Raw genomic sequence first — 22930 nt, 5'->3', positions numbered from 1 at the left:
CGCTGTCCAAGCATATACATGCATATAATATATCTTTTTTCGGTTTTGCAATCACTGAATCGCTTATTGAATCATTGTATTTGTATATACAAAATAAAACCAGTTATTCATTCACTGAATATATTTGCATAACATATTAACAAGAGAGTAGACCGGTCACCTACGACTGAAACAAAACTACCCAACTACATTGTTCCCCAAGTCCCCAAATCCCAAAACACAGCGAAGCCTAAACACCGGTAGGGCGGTCTAAACACCGGTAGGCCCGAACCCTCCGGCACCTCCAGCAGTGGAATCCAAATCCTCAACCTCCACAACATTAGGGGTGATGCACTTCCCAATGATCAGCTGAGCAATCCTATCACCCTCCTTGATCTCAAAATCGACATCAGAAGAGTTGAAGAGCACAACCCCAACCGGACCCCTGTAATCAGCATCGATGACACCAGCTCCGACATCGATCGAGTGGTTCCATGCCAGCCCCGATCGTGGCTCTGCACACCAACAGAAAATACAGAAAACGCACATCAGTTCAGTATACAAAGAACCAAAATTTATCGAAATTGAACAGGTTGGGGATTAGGGTTTTTACCAATTCGTGCATAGGTTCCTTCAGGGACCTCAATGCTCAGATCGGTCGGGACCAGGGCTTTTCCTCTGGCCGGAACTTTCGTCTCCGTCGCGCTACACAAAAATAAAAACAAATCCATAAAACCCCACATCAGATTCCGATGATTTTTCTGAAAAAAAAAAATCAAAACAAATCCAGAAAAACCCACATCAGATTCCGATGATTTTTCTGAAAAAAAAAATCAAAACAAATCCAAGAAAACCCACATCAGATTCCGATGATTTTTCTGACTAAAAATGGAGCGTGCGAATAAGGGGTTTTCGGGGTTTACCTCGAGAGATCATACCCTGCAGAGAGAGGCGAGCCTCTCGCGGGCAAAACCGCCTTTTCGGAGAGCTTCTTCACCCGGAAAAACGGGGCGGCGTTTCCAGAAACGTCGCTGTTTTCGTGAAGCCTGGCGATCGTGGGAGTCGGCTCTCTGACTTCGTGGCTTCCTTTCTGTGCGTCTTGCTGGGCCATTCTGAGAGCTTGCGAGAGAAAGCGGCGGCGATGTGGCGGGTATTGTTGGGGGCAAATGGGAAGACGGGGTTCGTTTAAATAGAGAGAGTCGCGAACAATGGCGTTTTCCGCACAATAGCGCCAAGTTTGTTGAAACTTGGAATCCAAGGAAAGCTCTTAGAGAGAAGGAGAGAACTGTAGAGAGAGAGAGAGAAAAAAAAAAGAAAAGGGAATTTTAACAAAAAGCACTTTGTACTGTTCACTTTAACGAAAAACCACATTTTTACACTAAAAAGTCAATCCTGGTACTATTCACTTTACCCTTTATTTTGTCTTTATCATTAAAACTCAAAGTTTTCAAGCTCTTTTCATTAGTTTTCCTAAAAAAAAAATATGTGCCAACTCAGCATAATACAACTAACTAATCACATCACAGACTTATCAGCTAAGTAAGAATCGAATCTGGCGGTGGTTTTGATACATTGTTGCTCTGTGTGTTAACTTTCTTATACTTCACAGCCAAGACATAATCAGTTAAGCCATTGAACTACAACCAACATAAAGTAATATACAACCCCAGTAAACCTTAAATCGAATAAAGAAAACATACTTGCTGTCGAAGACATCATGCATGGATATTAGGTTTAGCCTTCTCTTCTCTGGTGTTTGATACAATACAACCTTCAATGGGACTGGTTTTCTTTTTGGAATCACACCGAGAAAAGAGACCAAGAACCTCTCTTTTATTTACATGAAAAAAAACAATAACTGCTACCCCCCATTAGGGTTTCGGTTATTGCCAGTTACTTAGAGTTGTTAACCAACTCTAATTCAAACATTATAACTTAATGTTTTTCCCTCCATTTATCTATATGGCCATATAATCTCTTATCTTGATGTCGGCATATATATAAATACACTAAGGTTTGATTACACTCACCCTATAAAATCTTACATTCTCCCACATGAGTGTATTCAAAACTGTGATCCATATTATGCTCAACAGCTAAAGAGCAATCACTTAGTCATGATAAGTGCAATAAATCTTTCCAAATAACTACATATGTTTATCAACTGAGTCATAGACAACTTAATACAAATATAAAGTATCAGTGTACCATAACCACAAATTGATCGTACAAATGAAAGTTTGGAACATGAGGAAATTTTAATGAGAGTCTATTTGTATACCATAATAACTCCCACATTTCTTGGTACTCAAGACACTGCAGATGTCTTCTTTATTTCAATCCTTGCAAGATTGACAAACATTATAGTTCTTGTTCGAATGAGCTTTTACGAACTGATCACATCGTCATGCAATTCAGTTCATAGTCTTAATAAGCACAACTTTAGTACAAGAAATCATAAAACGTAGTCATAATTGTGAGAAAATTACCTTACTCCCACGTTCAAATATTTTCCATGGATGATTGCAATCCCATATTAGGTAGGTGTCCGCGAAAGGCAGTGACATGTAATGCCTTTGTTAAAGGATCTGCAACCATATGGAATGTGCCAAGATGTTCTATATCCACAACTCCTTCTCTGATTTTGTCTTGAAGCTTCAAGTATTTGATATCTATAAGTCTTGAAGCCTCTGATCGCTTATTGTTCTTGGCAAAGAACATTGCATAAGTGTTATCACAGTATATCTTAATCGGTTTCTCTATACTGTGCAAAACTCCCATATAATGAATCAAATTCTTTAGCCATCCAGCTTGCCTCATAGCTTCAAAACACCGTATATATTCAGATTCCATTGTTGACACAGCTCTGGTGGTTTGTTTCTTACTCCTCCATGAAATAGCACCTCCAGCCAATGTGAACACATAGCCACTTGTTGACATTCTGTCATCTACACAACCTCCCAAGTCTGCATCACTATAACCAACAACTTCTAAAACTTTAACTTGATGAAATACCAGCACATGATCTCGGGTTCTTTTTAAGTATCTGAGTACTTTCTTTCATGCATTCCAATGAGCAATGCCAGGATTTGATTGAAACCTTCCCAATACACTGAGTGCAAATGCCAAGTCTGGTCTGGTACATACTTGAGCATACATAACACTCCCCACCAATGAGGCATATGGTTTCTCTTTCATCTGTTCAATGTCATGGATTGTAACTGGACACTGAGCAAGTGAAAGCTTGTCACCTTTAGCTATAGGAACATCACCACCATTACAATTCTCCATGTTAAATCTCTTAAGCACTCGATCAATATAATTCTTATGAGACAAACACAAAGACTTCTGCAATCTGTCTCTTGTGATTTCAATTCCCAAAACATAATGAGCCACACCTAAATCTTTCATATCAAAGCTTTGAGACAGCATTTGTTTTGTTTCTTTTAACAACTGTACACTGGAGCTATCAAGAAGTATGTCATCAACATAGAGAACCATGAAAATAAAGTCTGATTTGGCTTGTTTCATATAAATGCAATTGTCAATCTTATTTTCTGAGAAACCAAATGAATTGACAACCTGATCAAACTTCTTATACCATTGCCTATAAGCTTGTTTAAGGCCATAAATAGACTTGGTAAGCTTGCAGACCATACTTTCCTTCCCCCTTTCAATAAATCCTGGTGGTTGCTTCATATAAATGTCTTCCAATAAGCTGCCATTGAGAAAATCAGTCTTGACATCCATTTGATGCAATTCCAAATCATAATGACTTGGTAATGCCATAATAATTCTAAAAGAATCTTTTGTAGACACTGGTGAAAAAGTTTCAGTGTAGTCAACATCTTCTCTTTGTGTGAAACCTTTAGCAACAAGTCTCGCTTTGAATCTTTCAACATGTCTTTGTGCATCTCGTTTTGTTTTGAACACCCACTTGCAGCCAATGGGTTTAATATCACTGGACCCTTCAACTAGACACCAGACTTCATTATTTGCCATTGAATCCAGTTCATCTTTCATTGCAGCATCCCAAAGTGAAGCATTTTTACTTTCCATTGCTTCCTTATATGTGACAGGATCATCATCATCTCCAACATCAAACTCCACTTCTTGCAAATAAGCAACATAGTCATTTGACAATGTCGGTTTTCTTACTCTTGTGGATTTCCTTACAATTGGTATCACCTCATTTACATTCTGTGCATTTTCAACTTCTGCAACATTATTTAACTCATTTAGGACTTCTGCAGCATGCAAATTCCCTTCTAGTTGATTCAAAATCATTTGATCTTCAGTATTGGAAGTAAGTGGCAAAGAAAATAAATTTGAAACTACACCAAATGAAATTGGCAAGGTAATATGATTAATTGTAGGTAAGGGAATTGAAGTTTCCTCATCTCCTTCTTCAAACACATATGAATTTCTGGAATGGGAATGTGGTGCTCCAAAATCTTCAATGAACTTAGCATTGTTGCTTTCAACCAATCTAGTATAAGAACCTGGACAATAAAACCTGTAACCTTTCGATTTCTCAGCATATCCACAAAAAAACAACTGGTAATCTTTAAATCCAGTTTCTTTTCATTAGGATTATATAATCTCGCCTCACATCTGCAACCCCAACTGTGAAAATGGTTAAAACTTGGTCTCCTACCTGTCCAAATTTCGAAATGAGTAGACTTGACTGCCTTGGTCGGGACTCGATTAAGTATGTAGTTTGCAGTTTTGATAGCTTCACCCCAAAGGAATTCTGGTAGCTGTGAATGAGATAACATGCTCCTGACCATCTCTTTCAAGGTTCTATTCCGTCTTTCAGCCACTCCATTTTGGGAAGGAGTCCCAAGAGTAGTGTACTGACCAACAATCACTTCTTGCTGCCAAAACAATGCGAAATGACCCTTTTGTTGTCCTACTTTAGTGTATCTACCAAAATATTCTCCCCCATGATCGGATCTCACAATCTTAATTTGTTTGTTTAGTTGTTTTTCAACCTCAAGTTTGAAAATTTTAAAACAATTAAGTACTTGTGACTTTTCTGAAATAAAAAACAGGTAAGTATATCTTGAAAAATCATCTATGAAGAGTACAAAATAGGAATTGCCACATATAGTCTTTGTTGGAAATGGTCCACACACATCTGTGTGTATTATCTCCAAGAGATCATTGCTTCTTGTAGCTTTCGATTTGTTTGTTAAATTAGTTGTCTTCCCTTTAAAACAGTCTATGCAAGTCCCAAGTTCATTTGGATTAATCTCTGGCAATGCACCATCATTCACTAGTCTCATCATTCACTGTTTTGATATGTGCCCAAGTCTTCGATGCCAAAGCATAGAAGATGTTTCATTAGTGAGCAGCCTTTTAAATGCAGAATGATCAACATTAAGACAATCCTGAAAGTAAGTACACTCAATTTGCCAAAGATCATCATTAAGAAATGCATATCCAAGGAGATTGTCAAACTGGTTATTTAAATAAAAACTAATTTGAGTTTCATTACCAACATACGAAAAACCATCTCTTACAAAATGTGTTACAGAAAACAGATTCCTTCTCATATAAGGTACATAAAGAACATTGTTTAAAACTAATACATAGCCAGATGACAATCTCAACTTTACTTTACCAACTGATTCAACAGTCACTTTATTTCCATTTCCAACATAGACATTGTAGATTTCCTTATTTGTCTCATTCAGGCTTTGAAATCCCTGCAAAGAGTTTGTTATATGTGTAGAACAGCCAGTGTCAAACCACCAAGAATTTTAAGGTATAAAAATCATATTCGATTCAACTGTGACAAAAACATCAATGGTTTTCATACCTTTTTTAATGAGCCAACCTTTAAAACCTGGACAATTTTTCCTCAAGTGTTCAGTGGATTGACAATAATAACATTTCTTAAGATGGATTGCATTTGGTCTGAGACCAATGCTCGTGGAAGCAACATTATTTTTAGCAAATACAATTGAGTGTTTTGCATTTTTCTTTGAGGGAAAGTGAGAACCTGCATTATGTGGCTTTGATCCCTTGTAGTTGTTGTTCTTGTAAGGAATGATTGCTTTTCCCTGGCCTTTCTCAACTTGAACAACATTAATAGTCTCAATCTTAGTTCTCTTCATCCTCTCCTCCTCTTGACAACATATTGCAATGAGTTCATTAATGCTCCAGGTCTTTTTTTGAGTGTTATAATTGACTTTGATTTGCTCATAGTCACTTGAAAGCGAGTGCAGTGCCATGTGCACCAGAAATTGGTCAGTGATGCCAATGTCCAGTGCATTTAGCTTGTTGGAAATGTTCACCAGTTTGAAAAGATGCTCCCGAATACTACCAACGTCATCATGCTTGGCATTGATAAATGCTGAGAGGTATGAACCAGTTTCTACCTTATCAGATCTCTTAAATTTTTCTTCTACCTTATCCATATAAGCCTTGGCCAAGTCACATGCAGGAATGCCTCCTCTCACATGTTCTTCCATTGCATTCTGCATAATCAAGAGTGACATTTGATTTGCCCTCTCCCACTTGGCAAACAGGTCCCTTTGAACTGTTGTGCTATTATCAGCATGTGCACTTGGTTGAGGTAGCTTGAAAGCAACGTCAAATTCCAACATTCCCAGGTGCATTTCAATTTGCTGCTTCCAAGTCTTAAAATTGTTGCCATTCAGTTTCTCAATGTTGATAAGATTCAACATATTGAAATCTGCATAATGTGTATTCATTACGAACTGATTAATTCACTTGCACTTGTGACAAAAATCAATAACTTAACGATCTTATCACACTTAATCTATGGAACCAGTCACACCTTTGGGCAAGAAACTGTCCATATAATACATTAAGTATGTGAATATCAATTCTTGTATAATCTTGAACAAAAAAATACAGTAACTTATGTAAACTGCACACCTTTAGGCATGAACTTTTACAAAACTACAACCTTTTTATAGAGATTATACATTGATTCATAGCAAACCCAGCAGATCAATTCTTTGGAATTTAACTCTACTTGTTAAATGCTTGTAAATCATCTCTTTTGCAGAAAATGAAACCTTAAATTCATGAGTATAAATATATCATTTTGATGATGTATTTAAGCAGTGATAAGTATTTCAAACCAGCAAGTAGTCTTCATCAATTTTAAGATTATTCATAATGTTGATCTATTCATCAGATCAACTAACTTTATTCTCATGCATAGTTACAGAGTATAACGATGCAGTTGCAAGATCTCATAACATATGATAAGCAATAACAGCGGAAACTAGAATCAATTTGCATAAGACAAAACGAGTTCAACGCTTTAACTGTTGGCTCTGATACCACATGTTAACTTATCTTATACTTCACAGCCAAGACATAATCAGTTAAGCCATTGAACTACAACCAACATAGAGTAATATACAACCCCAGTAAACCTTAAATCGAATAAAGAAAACATACTTGCTGTCGAAGACATCATGCATGGATATTAGGTTTAGCCTTCTCTTCTCTGGTGTTTGATACAATACAACCTTCAATGGGACTGGTTTTCTTTTTGGAATCACACCGAGAAAAGAGACCAAGAACCTCTCTTTTATTTACATGAAAAAAAACAATAACTGCTACCCCCATTAGGGTTTCGGTTATTGCCAGTTACTTAGAGTTGTTAACCAACTCTAATTCAAACATTATAACTTAATGTTTTTCCCTCCATTTATCCATATGGCCATATAATCTCTTATCTTGATGTCGGCATATATATAAATACACTAAGGTTTGATTACACTCACCCTATAAAATCTTACACTGTGAGGATGTATTCTCAACAAAGTTTACCCGCCATTTTTCTGTTGCTACGTATTGTGCGCAGACTCGTATAAATGCTCTCTCCAGCCGCCTCCTCCCCCTCCTCCTCCGACGTCAGCTTTAGTGATTTGTTCCATTTTCTACCTTCTGTAATGTGATCGGGTCATCATCTGGTTTGACTACCTGTGTGTTAGCATATGTTGCCTTCTGCCGGAAAAGTTCTACTTTAAAGTAAGTTGAACAAATAAAATTTTAACCTTATGTATATCAACTGCAATTAGCCCGGATTCTAGCTACTTGGTTCCAGTTTTGGTTGCAATTTTCTGATACATTGAGCATATAATATATCTTTTCAATTTTTCAGTCATTGAATCGCTTATTGAATCATTATATTTTCATTCCCCGTTCGTGTTTGTTCTTCAAATTGAAGTAAATTAAAGAAGCCATGGATGTACAAAATAAACTCATTCATTCACCGAATATATTTGCATAACAAGAGAGTAGACCGGCCACCTACGACTGAAACAAAACTACCCAACTACATTAAACTACCCAACTACATTGTTCCCCAAGTCCCCGATCACAAAACACAGCGAAGCCTAAACACTGGCAGGGCGGTCTAAACACCGGTAGACCCGAACCCTCCAGCACCTCTGGCAGTGGAATCCAAATCCTCAACCTCCACAACATCAGGGGTGATGATCTTCTCAATGATCAGCTGAGCAATCCTATCACCCTCCTTGATCTCAAAATCAACATTGGAAAAGTTGAACAGCACAACCCCAACCGGACCCCTGTAATCAGCATCGATGACACCAGCTCCGACATCGATCGAGTGCTTCCATGTCAGACCCGATCGTGGCGCTGCACACCAACAGAAAATACAGAAAACGCACATCAGTTCAGTATACAAAGAACCAAAATTTATCGAAATTGAACAGGAAGTATGGGGGTTAAGGTTTTTACCAATTCGTGCATAGGTTCCTTCAGGGACCGCAATGCTCAGATCGGTTGGGACCAGGGCTTTTCCTCTGGCCGGAACTTTCGTCTCCGTCGCGCTGCACAAAAATCAAAACAAATCCAGAAAAACCCACATCAGATTCCGATGATTTTTCTGAAAAAAAAAATGGAGCGTGTGAATAAGGGGTTTTCGAGGTTTACCTCGAGAGATCATAGCCTGCAGAGTGAGGCGAGCCTCTCGCGGGCAAAACCGCCTTTTCGGAGAGCTTCTTCACCAGGAAAAACGGGGCGGCATTTCCAGAAACGTCGTCGTTTTCGTGAAGCCTGGCGATCTTGGGAGTCGGCTCTTTGACTTCGTGGCTTCCGTTCTGCGCGTCTTGCTGGGCCATTCTGAGAGCTTGCGAGAGACAGCGGCGGCGATGTGGCGGGAATTGGCAATGACCGAATTTTGGGCGCCAATGGGAAGACTGGGTTCGTTCAAATAGAGAGAGAGTCGCGAACACTGGCATTTCCCGCGCAATGGCGCCAAGCTTTCCCGCCATTTTTCTGTTGCTACTTATTGTGCGCAGACTCGTATAAATGCTCTCTCTTCTCCTCCTCCTCCTCCGACGTCAGCTTTAGGGATTTTGGGCCGATCTTTAAAAATGGGGATAAACCTCAGCCCAATGGTCTGGAAAGAAAGATCAATAGCCCAATCAGTTTTAATTCACTTAAAAGTTCGGCCCAACTTGGTCTGAAATTGATCAAGTTTATTTATTGATTTATGGGTCATAAGGAATTTTTTTTTTTCATCTTGGTAATAAGCTTTTTTTCTTTTTAAAATCATAAGGAACAAAGCTTTTGAAAAATATTTACCAAATTAAAGCTTTTAAAAAGAAAACTCTTAACAATACCATTTCATAAATGGCGACGCAAGAAATTGAATCGGGAAGAAAAGTATCAATAGATTAATAGTTAGTAGATACTGTAGATTTTTTGACATCTTACTTGGCTTGAGGATCAAGCTTTAGACTCCAATCACAATCACTTCACTACTTTGAATCCAACTTATTTATAATCTGATTAGTGTTATTTTTTATACAATTCAAGTGCAAGTAGGTTTGGAACCAAGTCGATGCCATCTCTTAACATGCACGCATTGCAAGGTAGGGAAGAGGATCCTCTCCTGAGCTTAGGATGGGGATCCTCTCCTGAGCTCAAGATGGGGATCCTCCTAACCACATAATCCAGGACGTTCAAATTTAATCCAACGACTCCAAACAAGAGGTCCCTCTAAAAGTTATAATAATTGCAACTATTGGATTAAATTTAAACGGCCCGAATTTCATGATCAAGAGGATCCCCATCCTGAGCTCATAAGAGGATCCTCTTCCGCAAGGTAGTACACACTTATTATATGTAAAACAAAACCAATGTGAATGAAAAACAAAAATATCATTATGCCATTTTGTTGTTTGGTAAATGTTAAGTTGCCCTAATAGTTCAAGTAGTTTAGTTACAACAGGCAAGGGCAAGTCCATCGGTTCTTGAAAGGCAGAGTCAAGGCTACTTAATTTATCTATTTTAATTATTTTAATGTGATTACTCGATTTTACCTTTATATTACTTTTAAAGTCTACAATCTTGAAAACCTCATTAAGTATGATGACATAAATATTTATAGGGAGTTGTAAAGACCTTTTGTGCTATAGAAGCAAGTCGGCTTTACAATTGTTTACTTTGGATAGATTTTTCAATGTGACCGTCGCACAGAGTAGTACACCATGTATCCCTATATAAATGGTGGGATATGTGTGTTACAAAGTTAATAACTTAAAAAATAAAATTTTTCACCACTTACATAAAAACACGTGGTGTACCACCCATGTTCCCATCACAACTAAAAATTTATCATTTACTTTGAGGTTTTCCAGTAGACCTTATATGCAAAAGACTTTAAGGCCTACATAAGAATTAGAGTGTGATTATCATGAAAATGCATTATGGAAACATGCTTCAGGCTTATGTGGCTAACACAACCATTATGAACACACACACACACACACACACACACACACACACACATATATATATATATATATATATATATATATATATATATATATATATATAGGGAGCTTAAGGGGAGGGATTCCCATTTTTTCAAAAAAAATGGGGACACGCTCCCCACCGTTAGATTGACTTTAATGAAATTGTGTGGTTGAGATTAAAACACAGGCCATAGAATCTCAACCACAGGATTTCATTTAAGTCAAATCCAACGGTGGGGAGCGTGTCCCCATTTTTTTGAAAAGAGTAAACTGTCGATTTGCCCCCTAAACTTTCACCGAACTTTCGATTTCCCCCCCTGAACTTTTCGATTGGAAAATTTCCCCCCTGAACTAATTTTTTTAGCCAATTTGCCCCCTACCGTTAGTTTTTCAAACATTCCATCCAAATTTCTGTTAAGTGAGACCATGTGCACAACATATGAGGGTAGTTAAGTCATTTCACTCTTAAAAATGATTAAAAAACTGAAAATAAATTTAAAAAAAAAAATTCCCTCTATTTTTTACCTCTACCGCCGATCTCCTTGTACCCACCATTACCACCTCCTCCCACCCCTGAGACCCATCAACCACCATATCCGGTCCTCCCCCTTCCCACACACAGAGACTCCTCCTTCCCCTCTCTATTTGTTATTCTACGAACAATGCAAGGAACGAAGAAAGTGGGAAGAGAGAGAGAGAGAGAGATTTGTGATGCAGGAAGAGGGTTGGGTCATTGGGGTAGCAGAGGGTGGGGCCAAATCAGGGAGTGGGGTTACGGTTGAGGGAGATGAGGGTAGGGGGAGGATGTCGTAGGGGTGGGTGATGGGGGTGCGGAAAGGAAGTGGTGGTGGCTGGGGTTTTTGTATATATTTTTTTTTCTTTTCTTCGATCTATTTTTGTTTAATCATTTTTTTTAATAATGTAAAATTACTAGAATGTTCATGCCATGAAGACAATAACATCGTATGTCATTTTTTATACATAGGAATGAGTGAAAAATAAAATTGAGGATATGAATTAGAGGGAAATTTTCAGTTTTTTAATCATTTTTAAGAGTGAAATGACTTAACTACCCTCATATGTTGTGCACATGGTCTCACTTAATAGAAATTTGGATGGAATGTTTGAAAAACTAACGGTAGGGGGCAAATTGGCTAAAAAAATTAGTTCAGGGGGGAACTTTTCCAATCGAAAAGTTCAGGGGGGAAATCGAAAGTTCGGTGAAAGTTTAAGGGGCAAATCGACAGTTTACTCTTTTGAAAAAATGGGGATCCCTCCCCTTAAGCAATTCCTATATATATATATATATATATATCTATGTGAACACGGAAAATTCCTGAAACGAAAGGGACAAGAACAACATGCACAAACAAATTTTTGTATTTTGATGACTCCTTCTATGTTTTTAATTTATCTATTTTAATTATTTTAATGTGATTACTCGATTTTACCTTTATATTACTTTTAAAGTCTACAATCTTGAAAACCTCATTAAGTATGATGACATAAATATTTATAGGGAGTTGTAAAGACCTTTTGTGCTATAGAAGCAAGTCGGCTTTACAATTGTTTACTTTGGATAGATTTTTCAATGTGACCGTCGCACAGAGTAGTACACCATGTATCCCTATATAAATGGTGAGATATGTGTGTTACAAAGTTAATAACTTAAAAAATAAAATTTCCCACCACTTACATAAAAACACGTGGTGTACCACCCATATTCCCATCACAACTAAAAATTTATCATTTACTTTGAGGTTTTCCAGTAGACCTTATATGCAAAAGACTCTAAGGCCTACATAAGAATTAGAGTGTGATTATCATGAAAATGGATTATGGAAACATGCTTCAGGCTTATGTGGCTAACACAACCATTATGAACACACACACACACACACACACACACACACACATAGATATATATATATCTATGTGAACACGGAAAATTCCTGAAACGAAAGAGACAAGAACAACGTGCACAAACAAATTTTTGTATTTTGATGACTCCTTTTATATTTTTAATTTATCTATTTTAATTATTTTAATGTGATTACTCGATTTTACCTTTATATTACTTTTAAAGTCTACAATCTTGAAAACCTCATTAAGTATGATGACATAAATATTTATAGGGAGTTGTAAAGACCTTTTGTGCTATAGAAGCAAGTCGGCTTTACAATTGTTTACTTTGGATAGATTTTTCAATGTGATCGTCGCACAGAGTAGTACACCATGTATCCCTATATAAATGGTGGGATATGTGTGTTACAAAGTTAATAACTTAAAAAATAAAATTTCCCACCACTTACATAAAAACACGTGGTGTACCACCCATATTCCCATCACAACTAAAAATTTATCATTTACTTTGAGGTTTTCCAGTAGACCTTGTATGCAAAAGACTCTAAGGCCTACATAAGAATTAGAGTGTGATTATCATGAAAATGGATTATGGAAACATGCTTCAGGCTTATGTGGCTAACACAACCATTATGAACACACACACACACACACACACACACACACATATATATATATATCTATGTGAACGCGGAAAATTCCTGAAACGAAAGAGACAAGAACAACGTGCACAAACAAATTTTTGTATTTTGATGATTTTGGGTTACAATCTCTCTCTATTTTGATCATCTGATTCGATCTCCGTAAGATGTTGATTTGTGGATGTTTCGTTGATCCAAGGGCCGTCGAGGCTTGATTTTGGATGAACTGTTGGAAGTTTCTTCAAGGGGCCGTGGGCTTGATCTTTGAAGGTGGATTTGAGCGGATCTTCAAGGAGCCGTTGGGACTTGATGTTAAAGATGAGTGTTTCTTCAAGGGCCGTTTAAGGCTTGATCTTGAATAACGGTGATGAACGGGTCTTCAAGGGCTTTTGGGCTTGATCTTGAAGAACAGTGATGAACGGATCTTCAAGGGCTTTTGGGCTTAATCTTGAAGAACGGTTGGATGTGTGGATTTGTCGACGTTGTTGATCCAAAGGGGCCGTTGGGGCTTGATCTTGGATGAACGGATGATGAACGATGGTGCTTTCTTAAGCAAAATCTACCAGAAATCCCTCCAATTTTTGTTTTCGTAAGCAAAATCAATTTCAAATGAAAGATTAGTGAGGCTTTAAAGAAAAGAAAAACATGCTCAAAATCTAAGCATTCCCACCAATTTATTTAAGTCATCAAAATTATACTTAATGAGGTTTTCAAAATTTTGTGCACGTTAAAAACAATATAAGGGCAAAATCGGAAATCACATTAAAAGAATTAAAATAGTTAAGTAAAAAATATAGGAGTATGAATTGAGATTTTGGTAATGCCAATAACAGCTCCCGTAATAAATGTCAATTAATAATAGAGGTCACAAATAACACACACAAATAAATACAGAAGATTTAAACTCTAATTTACTCGATGCGGGTGAATAATATTTGGAGAAAATTGTGGCAATAGTCCATCAACTTTAATCAAATTGGAGCAATGGTCCATCAAATAAAATCCATCACCATTGGTCATTTAATTCATCAAAACGTGCATCTATCGTTGTTTTCGTCAACTCAGTTAGAACACCCGTCAAAATGAGTCATAGTGGAAAGACCATTACTACAATTAAGTTAAAGTTGAAGAATTATTGCTCAAACTGAGTTAAAGTATAGGGTCATTTCTCTAATTAGGTTAAAATTAAGGGATCATTGCAATAGTTTTTTTCATTTGGTTTTCAATATTTGGTCCTCTATTCAGCTTCACATTCGTGGCATGTGACTTATTTTTTAAGGAAGTTCTAATGAATTTGACAAAAAAATACCATAAATGTACATTTTGATGAGTAAAGGGTTAATGATCACGAATTTTTAATTAAAAAACCATTATTCAAATTTAGTAAAAGTTAGAAGTGTTTGAGTAAAAAGCAATGATGCATTCTTTCAACAGTGTTAAAGTATAGGCTGATGTGTGAGACAACAAATCAATGCTTTGCTAACGTGAGCCGCTTGGTCAAAATCCCGAATCTACCCCTCTCACATTTATCTCCCTTCTTTTTTTGCTGCCCTTATTTCCCACCCTTCGCATTCTCCCTAATCTTACCTCACTATCAAAACGCAAAAGGGTTTCTTTGGCTTGCTCGCTCTCTGCAACTTCAACTGATCATCCATGGCCGACCTCTCCAGCTCAGCCTCTCGCCGCCATCTCTCCGTCACCACTCCGCCCCAGATCTCCAAAGGTATTTCCTCCCTCGGCCTCCTTTGCCGTCTTGATTTTTCGCATTTCGCCTCCACCCTCCGATTTTCGACAAAAAAACCGTAGATTTATGCGTCGGTTCTGATAAATAGCTCGCACATTTATCGTTTTCGTTGCTGTTCGTATTGGCGTTGATGTTTTTCGTAGCCGAGTTTAGGGTTTTGATAAATATTTCGTAGTTAGGGTTTTGATAAATATTTTGTTCCTAGGGTTTTGATTAATATTGGTAAATGCAATTAATTTTCTTAGGGCCTTTAAATTCGATTTTACATTTTCCCGTTTATTGGTCGGAACAAATAAATTATGAATTCAATGAGGATGCAGCAGGAATATCGTAATATGGTTCACCATAACAATTTCCCATGGTTGCCGGTTGTAGTAGTAATTTGAATCATAAACTTTATCAAATTTCCAGTTTTGACAAGCCTTTCTCAATTCATATTTTGATTGATTTCGATAAGTAATGTTATAATGTTTCTTCATTCAATCATGTTTCGGTTTTTTTTCTTCCCTTTTCTTTGGAATAATTGTGCTTCACCAAATAACTGTAATTCTAGTTGGATTTGTTTGGTAATTCTCATATAATTCTAAATTGTGTTTATTTCTGGTGTACACAGGTGGACAAGGTTCTGAGAATCTTATTCCCCTTTCACCGCAGTGGCTTCTACCTAAGCCGGGGGAGAGTAAGACAGGAATGTTAACTGGGGTGTGTTATCGTCTCTTTCATAATTGTATATTAATCTGCTTACCTCAATTGCTGCTTGGTTTCAGAAGAAAATTTTGTTACATTTATTCCAATTAGTATGCACTTCTATCTTAGTTATCAAAATAAGATCGGAATATTGCTTCGGAGTTTCTCTGTTATTTATTTCTTAAAAATAAATGCAGGAAAAACCTCCCAGCCCAAATCCATCCGTTGGCAGTCGCTTGGATACCACGAAATCATCAGGTAATGGTGATGAAATTCGTGATACCCAGAAGAAGGATGTTTTCAGGCCATCTTTGATGGATATGGAAGCTGGTGGTCGTCGTGAATGCTGGCGTGATGAAGAAAGAGACACCAACTCCTCAGGACGCAAAGATCGTTGGAGGGATGGGGATAAAGAAGTTGGTGACACTCGCAGGATGGATCGATGGATGGAAAATTCATCTGCAAAGCACTTTGGAGAAGCACGTCGTGCCCCACCTGAGCGGTGGACTGACTCAAGTAACAAGGAATCCAATTATGAGCAACGGCGAGAGAGCAAATGGAACACGCGCTGGGGGCCTAATGACAAGGAGGCAGAAGGTTTTCCTGACAAGTGGGCAGACTCTGGTAGAGATGGTCTGCGTCTTGATAAGAGTTTGTCTCATGTTGGAAATCATGTAAAGGATGAGAAAGATGGGGATCACTACCGACCTTGGAGATCAAACTCCTCCCAAGCCCGGGGAAGGGGAGATCCTTCTTATAACCAGACTTTATCAGCAAACAAGCATGCTCCTACACATTCATCTAATTGGGGGCGTGGAGAAATTACACCTCCCAGCTTTTCTCTTGGTCGTGGAAGGGGTAGCTCTGGTGGAGGCTTTATGAACAGCAGTCCTACTATTCCTCAGTCTATAGGAACTGTATTGGACAAAGTTGAAAGTGAACATGGAGAGCCTTATCCATTAAGGTATAGTAGGACGAAGCTGCTTGATGTATACAGGAAGGCTGATATGAAATCATATCAAAAACCAGTTGATGGGTTTATAGAAGTGAGCTCTCTTGCGGTGGATGAACCATTGGAGCCTCTGGCACTTTGTGCACCGAATTCTGAGGAAATGGTAATGCAGATCCATTGTATTATTTTTTGATTGCTTCTGATGCTTTTGTCCATGCATTTGAATATTTTTTGTTTGTGCAGTCTCTTTTGAAGGGAATTGACAAAGGAGATATAGTAAGTAGTGGTGCACCCCAGACTTCTAAAGATGGAAGGAGCCCAAATGATTTTACACAGTCAAGAAGACCCAAGCTTGGTAGTTTTGCTGGTTCAAGATATTTAAAAACTATACGTGCATGATCCTTTCAAGTGGGAATTGACTTGTGTTGGAACTGTTTTGTTTTAGCAGGCAGTAGAGAAGATTTACCCCTTGCACTTGGTGATTCTAAAGATGAAAGCATTGCTAGGTCAAAAGGTGGTCTTCCAAATTATTCAGAGGGCTCTTCTTATGAAAGGCAGGTGCTCCATCATGGATCCAGCCTAAAAGGAGAAATAACGCAGGAACATAAGACATACTCAGAGAACAATTTCAGATCGGAAGGTATGTTGATGTACAATATGCACGTTGGTAAAGGTTACTATTGGGTGGGCTGGAAAAGTTTGGTCTAGATAATTTAAACTCACCTATGTTTTTTGAATGGAAGGGAAAATGCTAACCTCCTGTTCACATGCCCATGTGGAACTGGTTTATTTGATTCTTGATTCATAATTTTACATTCTTTCTTGAGCTTATGTTTCAAAAAAAGGACCCAAATGATTTTACTGGCCTTTTTCAGACGTGTTACTAGCGTGAGATGGGTCTCCCTATTTAAATTTACTCAATGTACTTTCTGTTTGCAGCTTTTAGAGGAGACAGTGGTCCTTTCATAAGGGCTGAGGAGGCACCTGTTAGTGCAGATTTGAGCATGCAGGGAGGTATTACTGCTCATTCTGGTTCTCCATGGAGATCTTCATCACAAGGAGAACGCTCACATACAGTCTTGCATGATTGGAACGAGATTCCCGGTGATATTAAGTCAAGAACTCCTGATATGGGCTGGTCGCTAGGATCGAAAGATCTTAATAACGAATGGGAAAGTAGGGATGAGGCAAGATGGAAAACCAGTGATGATCCTGTTTTAAGGAGGCAGCGATCGGGAATTCTAGATAGGGAACAAGAATTGAGACAACCTCAGCAGCTTTCTCCAGAGGAGCTTCAGCTTTATTATAAAGATCCTCAGGGTATAATTCAAGGTCCTTTCTCTGGGGCTGACATTATTGGCTGGTTTGAGGCTGGATATTTTGGCATAGATTTGCTAGTTCGCATAGCAGGTGCAAAAAATGATACGCCATTTTTGGCACTTGGTGATGTTATGCCTCATTTACGAGCTAAAGCTAGACCACCGCCTGGATTTACTGCACCTAAACCAGAGGTTGCAGATACATCAGGTAGGCCAAACTTTGGTAATGTTGGGATGATTCAAGCTGGTTTAAGTGAGATAGAGATAGCAAGAAATGATCCAAGGAATAAACAGGGCTCGACAACAGAAGCTCAGAATAGGTTTCTGGAGTCACTGATGTCTGGTAATCCGAGTGGCTTACCACTTCATCAGTTTCCTTTTTCGGAAGGTTGGTGATATTAACATATGTTTTACATTTTGAGTCTAATGTTTTCATACTTTCTGAAGCTTTATTCATGCTTTAGTTTCATTTGTCCTGCATATCATACTGGCTTCTTGTGACTTGGATCTCTATGTTTTGTTGTTAGGTTTACAAGGATTTATGGGAAACAATCCTCACGGCTTGACTCATAGTGGATTGGATAATCTGTTGGCCAAGAGAATGGTTCTCGAACGACAGAGGTCTTTTCCTAATCCTTATCAATATTGGCCTGGGAGGGATGCTTCATCTGTGATGCCTAAGTCGGAGATTGTCCCAGATGCAAACCTCCTCTCTTCAGTGGCTGAAAATCCTAGTCAGCCTCCTCATACCCAAAATGCTGACCTCATGTCCATCCTTCAAGGATTAACTAACCGGTCATCATCTGACATAAATAATAGTACTGCTGGTCGGTCAACTTTTCCTGTCCAAGGTGGCTCAGAGCCACTCCAGAGTAATTTTCCCCCCCAAGCCCCACTCCAGAGTAACTTTCCTCCCCAAATCCCACTTGGGTTCCAACAGCAGAGGCTGCATCCTCAGAATCAACAATCTTTACTCTCTCAAGCTATTGATAGTTCAAGTATTTCAACGCAAGAGAAATTACTATCTTCTGGTTTATTACAAGATCCACAAGTATTGAGTATGTTGCAACAGCAGTATTTATTGCAGTTACATTCCCAGGCGCCTGTTCCAACACAACAAATGTCATTGTTGGATAATTTAATGTTGCTCAAGCAGCAGCAACAGAAACAGGAGGAGCAGCAAATTTTGTTAAGGCAACAACAGCAGTTGCTTTCCCAGGTTATGCCAGAGCATCACTCTCAACAGCATTTTACTGAGCCATCTTTTGGACAGATGCAGGCTTCTGCGATGCTGAAAGGGATAGATCCCTCCCGGCTTCAGTCGTCACAAGAAATGTTTCCAGTTGGTACAAATGTGCAGGTTCCTAATACGCAAAATGAACTTACTAGTAATTATATGACTTTGCCTCCCCAAGGTAACCTAGATATCAGTCATAATGTTAGTGAGGGAGCATCCTCAGTACCTTTACCGCATCAAGTGCTTGGGAATGTTACCCATCAAAGAAGTCGGGATGTTACTCCGGCGGCACCAATTTCTATTCAGCAGGAGTCGCTGCCAATGTCCACAAATGTTGAGAGCTCACCGTTGTTTGATGTGATGACCAAATCTAGAGAGGTGTCCCTTGCGCAGGAGTCCATACCTGATTCTGATTTTCATGTTGCTAAAACCCTGGAAGAGGCAGCTGAAAACGCTTTCATAGCTGACCGATCTGCCGGGGTAGCAATTTCTCAGGGTGTTGCAGATCCTCTGCGATCATTAGGAGCTTTTGAGAAAGATGTACCTGAGCATATCAATGATGTGAATGTTCAATCAGGCAATCAAATTGAAGAACAGCAGATTGAAAGGGAAAAATACAATGATGAGGCTCCTACAGTGGTTGAAGCAAAGAATGTTGAAGTAAGAGGGCAAAGAAAGATTTCTGAGAAGAAGTCCAAGAAGCAAAAATCTGCCAAGGCACAGTCTTCAAGTGACCAAGCAAAAGGAGCATCCAAGGCGCAGTCTGAAGCTGAAAAGCCTGTTGTTGGTGACGTAAAATTGGAGACGAGAGGCAACCGAGGCAGTAAGCCTGAAATTGTTACAGTGGAGGCTGTGGAATCCCGACAATCTGAAAATTTAGAACCTGTGAAAGTTTCTGGAGATGATACAGAACCTCATGAAATCAGGGGTGATTCTAAGTTAGTTGAGTCTGTTTCTGGGCAAAGTACTCATACACAGATTGGCCAGCGAGCTTGGAAGCCTGCTCCTGGTTTTAAGGCAAAATCGTTACTAGAAATTCAACAGGAAGAACAGAGGAAGGCAGAGTCAGAAGTGATTATACCTGAGGTCACCATCAACTCCCCCAGTTTGTCAACTCCTTGGGCCGGGGTTGTAGCCAATTCAGAACCAAAAATATCTAGAGAAACTCCGGTAGATGCAGGTATTGATGACTTAAATGCTGGGAAGCCCAAAACTTCTCAAAACTCAAAGAGCAAGAAGAGCCCGCTACATGATTTATTAGCAGAGGAGGTTTTGGCCAAGTCCAGTGAAAGAGATGTTGAAATTCCTAATGGTGTGTCAACTCAGCATTCTTCACAAATTATGCCCACCCATTCAGAATCTGTAGATGACGATAACTTTATTGAGGCAAAAGACACCAAAAAGAGTCGCAAAAGGTCAGCAAAAGCGAAGGGTACTGGAACCAAGACCTCAATATCAGTTACTGCTGTAGATGTGCCTGTTAGTTCAAGCCCCACTGAGAAAGTCAAAAGCTCCCGTTCTGTACAGCAGGAAAAGGAAGTATTGCCTGCAATTCCATCAGGGCCTTCATTGGGAGATTTTGTTCCTTGGAAAGGAGAAACGGCTAACCCTGCTCCTTCTCCAGCATGGCTTACAGACTCCGGGAAGATTCCTAAACCCACATCTTTAAGAGATATCCAAAAGGAGCAGGAGAAGAGGGTTGCTGCTGCTCAGCACCAAAATCAGATTCCAACTCCACAGAAATCACAGCCACCTCAAGTCACCCGCAATAGTGCTCCGTCATGGTCGCTTTCAGCATCATCTCCATCTAAAGCTGCATCTCCCATCGCAATTAATTCCCATGCATCTCAGTCAAGAAATAAAGTAGAAGATGACTTATTCTGGGGACCAATTGATCAAGCAAAGCAAGAAAATAAGCAGTATGATATTACTCCTTTGCTTTATGTACTATTCATTTGTGTGTTCGTGTCCACTTTATTTTGCTTTGAGACGGAAAGCTTAGTGAACCTCAATTATATTGCGGGGATGCATATTTGGTTTGGCTCACAGCTCTAGTATATGTAGGGATCTCATTAGAGCTAGTTTGACCTGGATCTTGTGTCTTTGTTTGTTTCCCTGTGAGCAGGGCAGATTTTCCTCATCTTGCAAGCCAGGGCAGTCGGGGAGTGAAAAATACTCCTGTAAAAGGAACTTCAGCTGGTTCATTAGGCAGGCAGAAATCAGTGGGTGGAAAGTCAAATGAGCGATTACTTTCATCCTCACCGTCTCAGTCATCTACAAAAGGAAAAAGAGATGCCATGACCAAGCAATCAGGTCAAGAGTCATGTTATTTTTTATTTTTCTGTCAGAAATATTACTCGTCGCCTATTTACATTGTTTTATTTTCCTTTGCAGAAGCCATGGGCTTCCGAGATTGGTGCAAGAGCGAGTGCGTTAGGCTTATTGGCACGAAAGGTATTGCATAATAGTACTAAACTTCGTTAAATAGTGGGCAAAATCCATAGAGCCGGATGTTTTTGCTGTAATAATTTTGTTTTTTTCGTAGCTTAAAAAAGTGAATTGATATTATTAGGCATTGTGTTGGTCCAAATCCATTCCTTCTCGTGATATTCAGTTTCATAATTGGATTACTGATTTGAGAAATATAAGATTTGCTAGAATTTGTTCAGAAGAATATATCCTTTCAAAGTCTTATTCCTGGCAATGTCATTTATTTTTCTTTCCAGATACGAGTTTCCTTGAGTTTTGCCTGAAGCAATCCAAATCGGAGGCGGAGTTGCTTCTGAAACAGAACCTAGGGTCGTATGATCCCGATCATGAGTTCATTGACAAATTTCTCAACTACAAGGAGTTGCTACCGGCTGATGTCCTTGAAATTGCCTTTCAAAAAGGGAATGACCAAAGAGGGGTCGCTGGGTTCAGCGGCGGAGATGTGAATTCATACAGTGCAGATGTTGGGGATGTGGACCAAGACGGGTTCTCCAAAGGGGGCGGCAAGAAGAAGGGGAAGAAAGGAAAGAAGGTTAGTCCGGCTGTCTTGGGATTTAACGTCGTGAGTAACCGCATCATGATGGGTGAGATCCAGACACTGGAAGATTAGGGAGGAGGATGATCAAGTTTAAAGATCAGAAGAGGCAGTTGTAAATAGGTTTTTGGCTTTTGGACTGTAAATGGCTTTTTACGTTCATCGGTTTAGGATTTTTCTTACCTGCCCCCTTTCTTTTATCCCATATTTTTCTGGATCTTCCATCTTTTGTAGTAGTTGTAGTAAGTGCCAGCCAGCCAACGACAGCAGCAGTGCTATTTTTTTCTGCTCGAGCGATTTTGTGTAACCTTAAATTATACCATGGTAAGACTGCCTTCAATTATAAGGAAAACTAATGAAAAGGGTTCGAAAACCTTGAGTTTTAACGGAAATTGCAAAAATGTGTTGTAAGTAAACAATACCATGATTGATTTTTTAGAGTAAAAATGTGGTTTTTTGTTAAAGTGAATAGTATCGGAAGTTTTTCGTTAAAGTTTTTTAAATTAGACCCTATTTTTTCATTTGATTAAATTAGAGTTCGTTTGAAAGTGATTTTAAAATGACTAAGTACTTTTGATATTCTAGTGAAAATGCAAGGAGAGAATTGTAGCAATGGCTTCTCAATTTTAACTAAATTGGAGCAATAGTTTCTTAACAAAAAGTTCATGATCATTGGTTTTTTAACTCGTTAAAACGTGAAATTAT

General features: G+C 38.7%; 3 protein-coding genes across 5 annotated transcripts; 1 reads left to right on the top strand and 2 right to left on the bottom strand.

The window, feature by feature from the left end:
* Positions 1–59: 59 nt before the first annotated feature.
* Positions 60–1240, bottom strand: LOC103420951 (deoxyuridine 5'-triphosphate nucleotidohydrolase-like). The gene is made up of 3 exons (XM_008358987.4): positions 903–1240; positions 593–684; positions 60–494 (listed from the first exon to the last, which is right to left on the bottom strand). The coding sequence occupies exons 1-3, from the start codon at positions 1088–1090 to the stop codon at positions 250–252; spliced, it is 525 nt and encodes a 174-aa protein (XP_008357209.3). The 5' UTR covers positions 1091–1240; the 3' UTR covers positions 60–249.
* Positions 1241–8219: 6979 nt separating this feature from the next.
* On the bottom strand, positions 8220–9284 carry LOC103440505 (deoxyuridine 5'-triphosphate nucleotidohydrolase-like). 2 transcript variants are annotated; one of them, XM_008379197.4, is made up of 3 exons: positions 8929–9284; positions 8734–8825; positions 8220–8631 (listed from the first exon to the last, which is right to left on the bottom strand). In XM_008379197.4, the coding sequence occupies exons 1-3, from the start codon at positions 9267–9269 to the stop codon at positions 8387–8389; spliced, it is 678 nt and encodes a 225-aa protein (XP_008377419.3). In that variant the 5' UTR covers positions 9270–9284; the 3' UTR covers positions 8220–8386. The 2 variants fall into 2 exon arrangements, with proteins under 2 accessions (XP_008377419.3, XP_070683175.1); XM_070827074.1 differs by having other exon boundaries at positions 8220–8825; positions 8929–9272.
* A 5505-nt stretch (positions 9285–14789) lies between these two features.
* Positions 14790–22617, top strand: LOC114826449 (protein ESSENTIAL FOR POTEXVIRUS ACCUMULATION 1-like). Of its 2 annotated transcripts, none has more exons than XM_029106662.2 (10): positions 14790–14984; positions 15619–15707; positions 15890–16807; positions 16888–16999; positions 17090–17284; positions 17584–18351; positions 18491–21119; positions 21326–21513; positions 21595–21654; positions 21927–22617. In XM_029106662.2, the coding sequence occupies exons 1-10, from the start codon at positions 14915–14917 to the stop codon at positions 22298–22300; spliced, it is 5403 nt and encodes a 1800-aa protein (XP_028962495.2). In that variant the 5' UTR covers positions 14790–14914; the 3' UTR covers positions 22301–22617. The 2 variants fall into 2 exon arrangements, with proteins under 2 accessions (XP_028962495.2, XP_028962496.2); XM_029106663.2 differs by having other exon boundaries at positions 14823–14984; positions 17093–17284.
* The last annotated feature ends 313 nt before the right edge of the window (positions 22618–22930 follow it).

The sequence above is a fragment of the Malus domestica genome, chromosome 08, assembly GCF_042453785.1.
Source record: "Malus domestica chromosome 08, GDT2T_hap1".
Lineage (NCBI taxonomy): Eukaryota > Viridiplantae > Streptophyta > Magnoliopsida > Rosales > Rosaceae > Malus > Malus domestica.
This window is presented reverse-complemented; position numbering and strand designations above follow the sequence as displayed.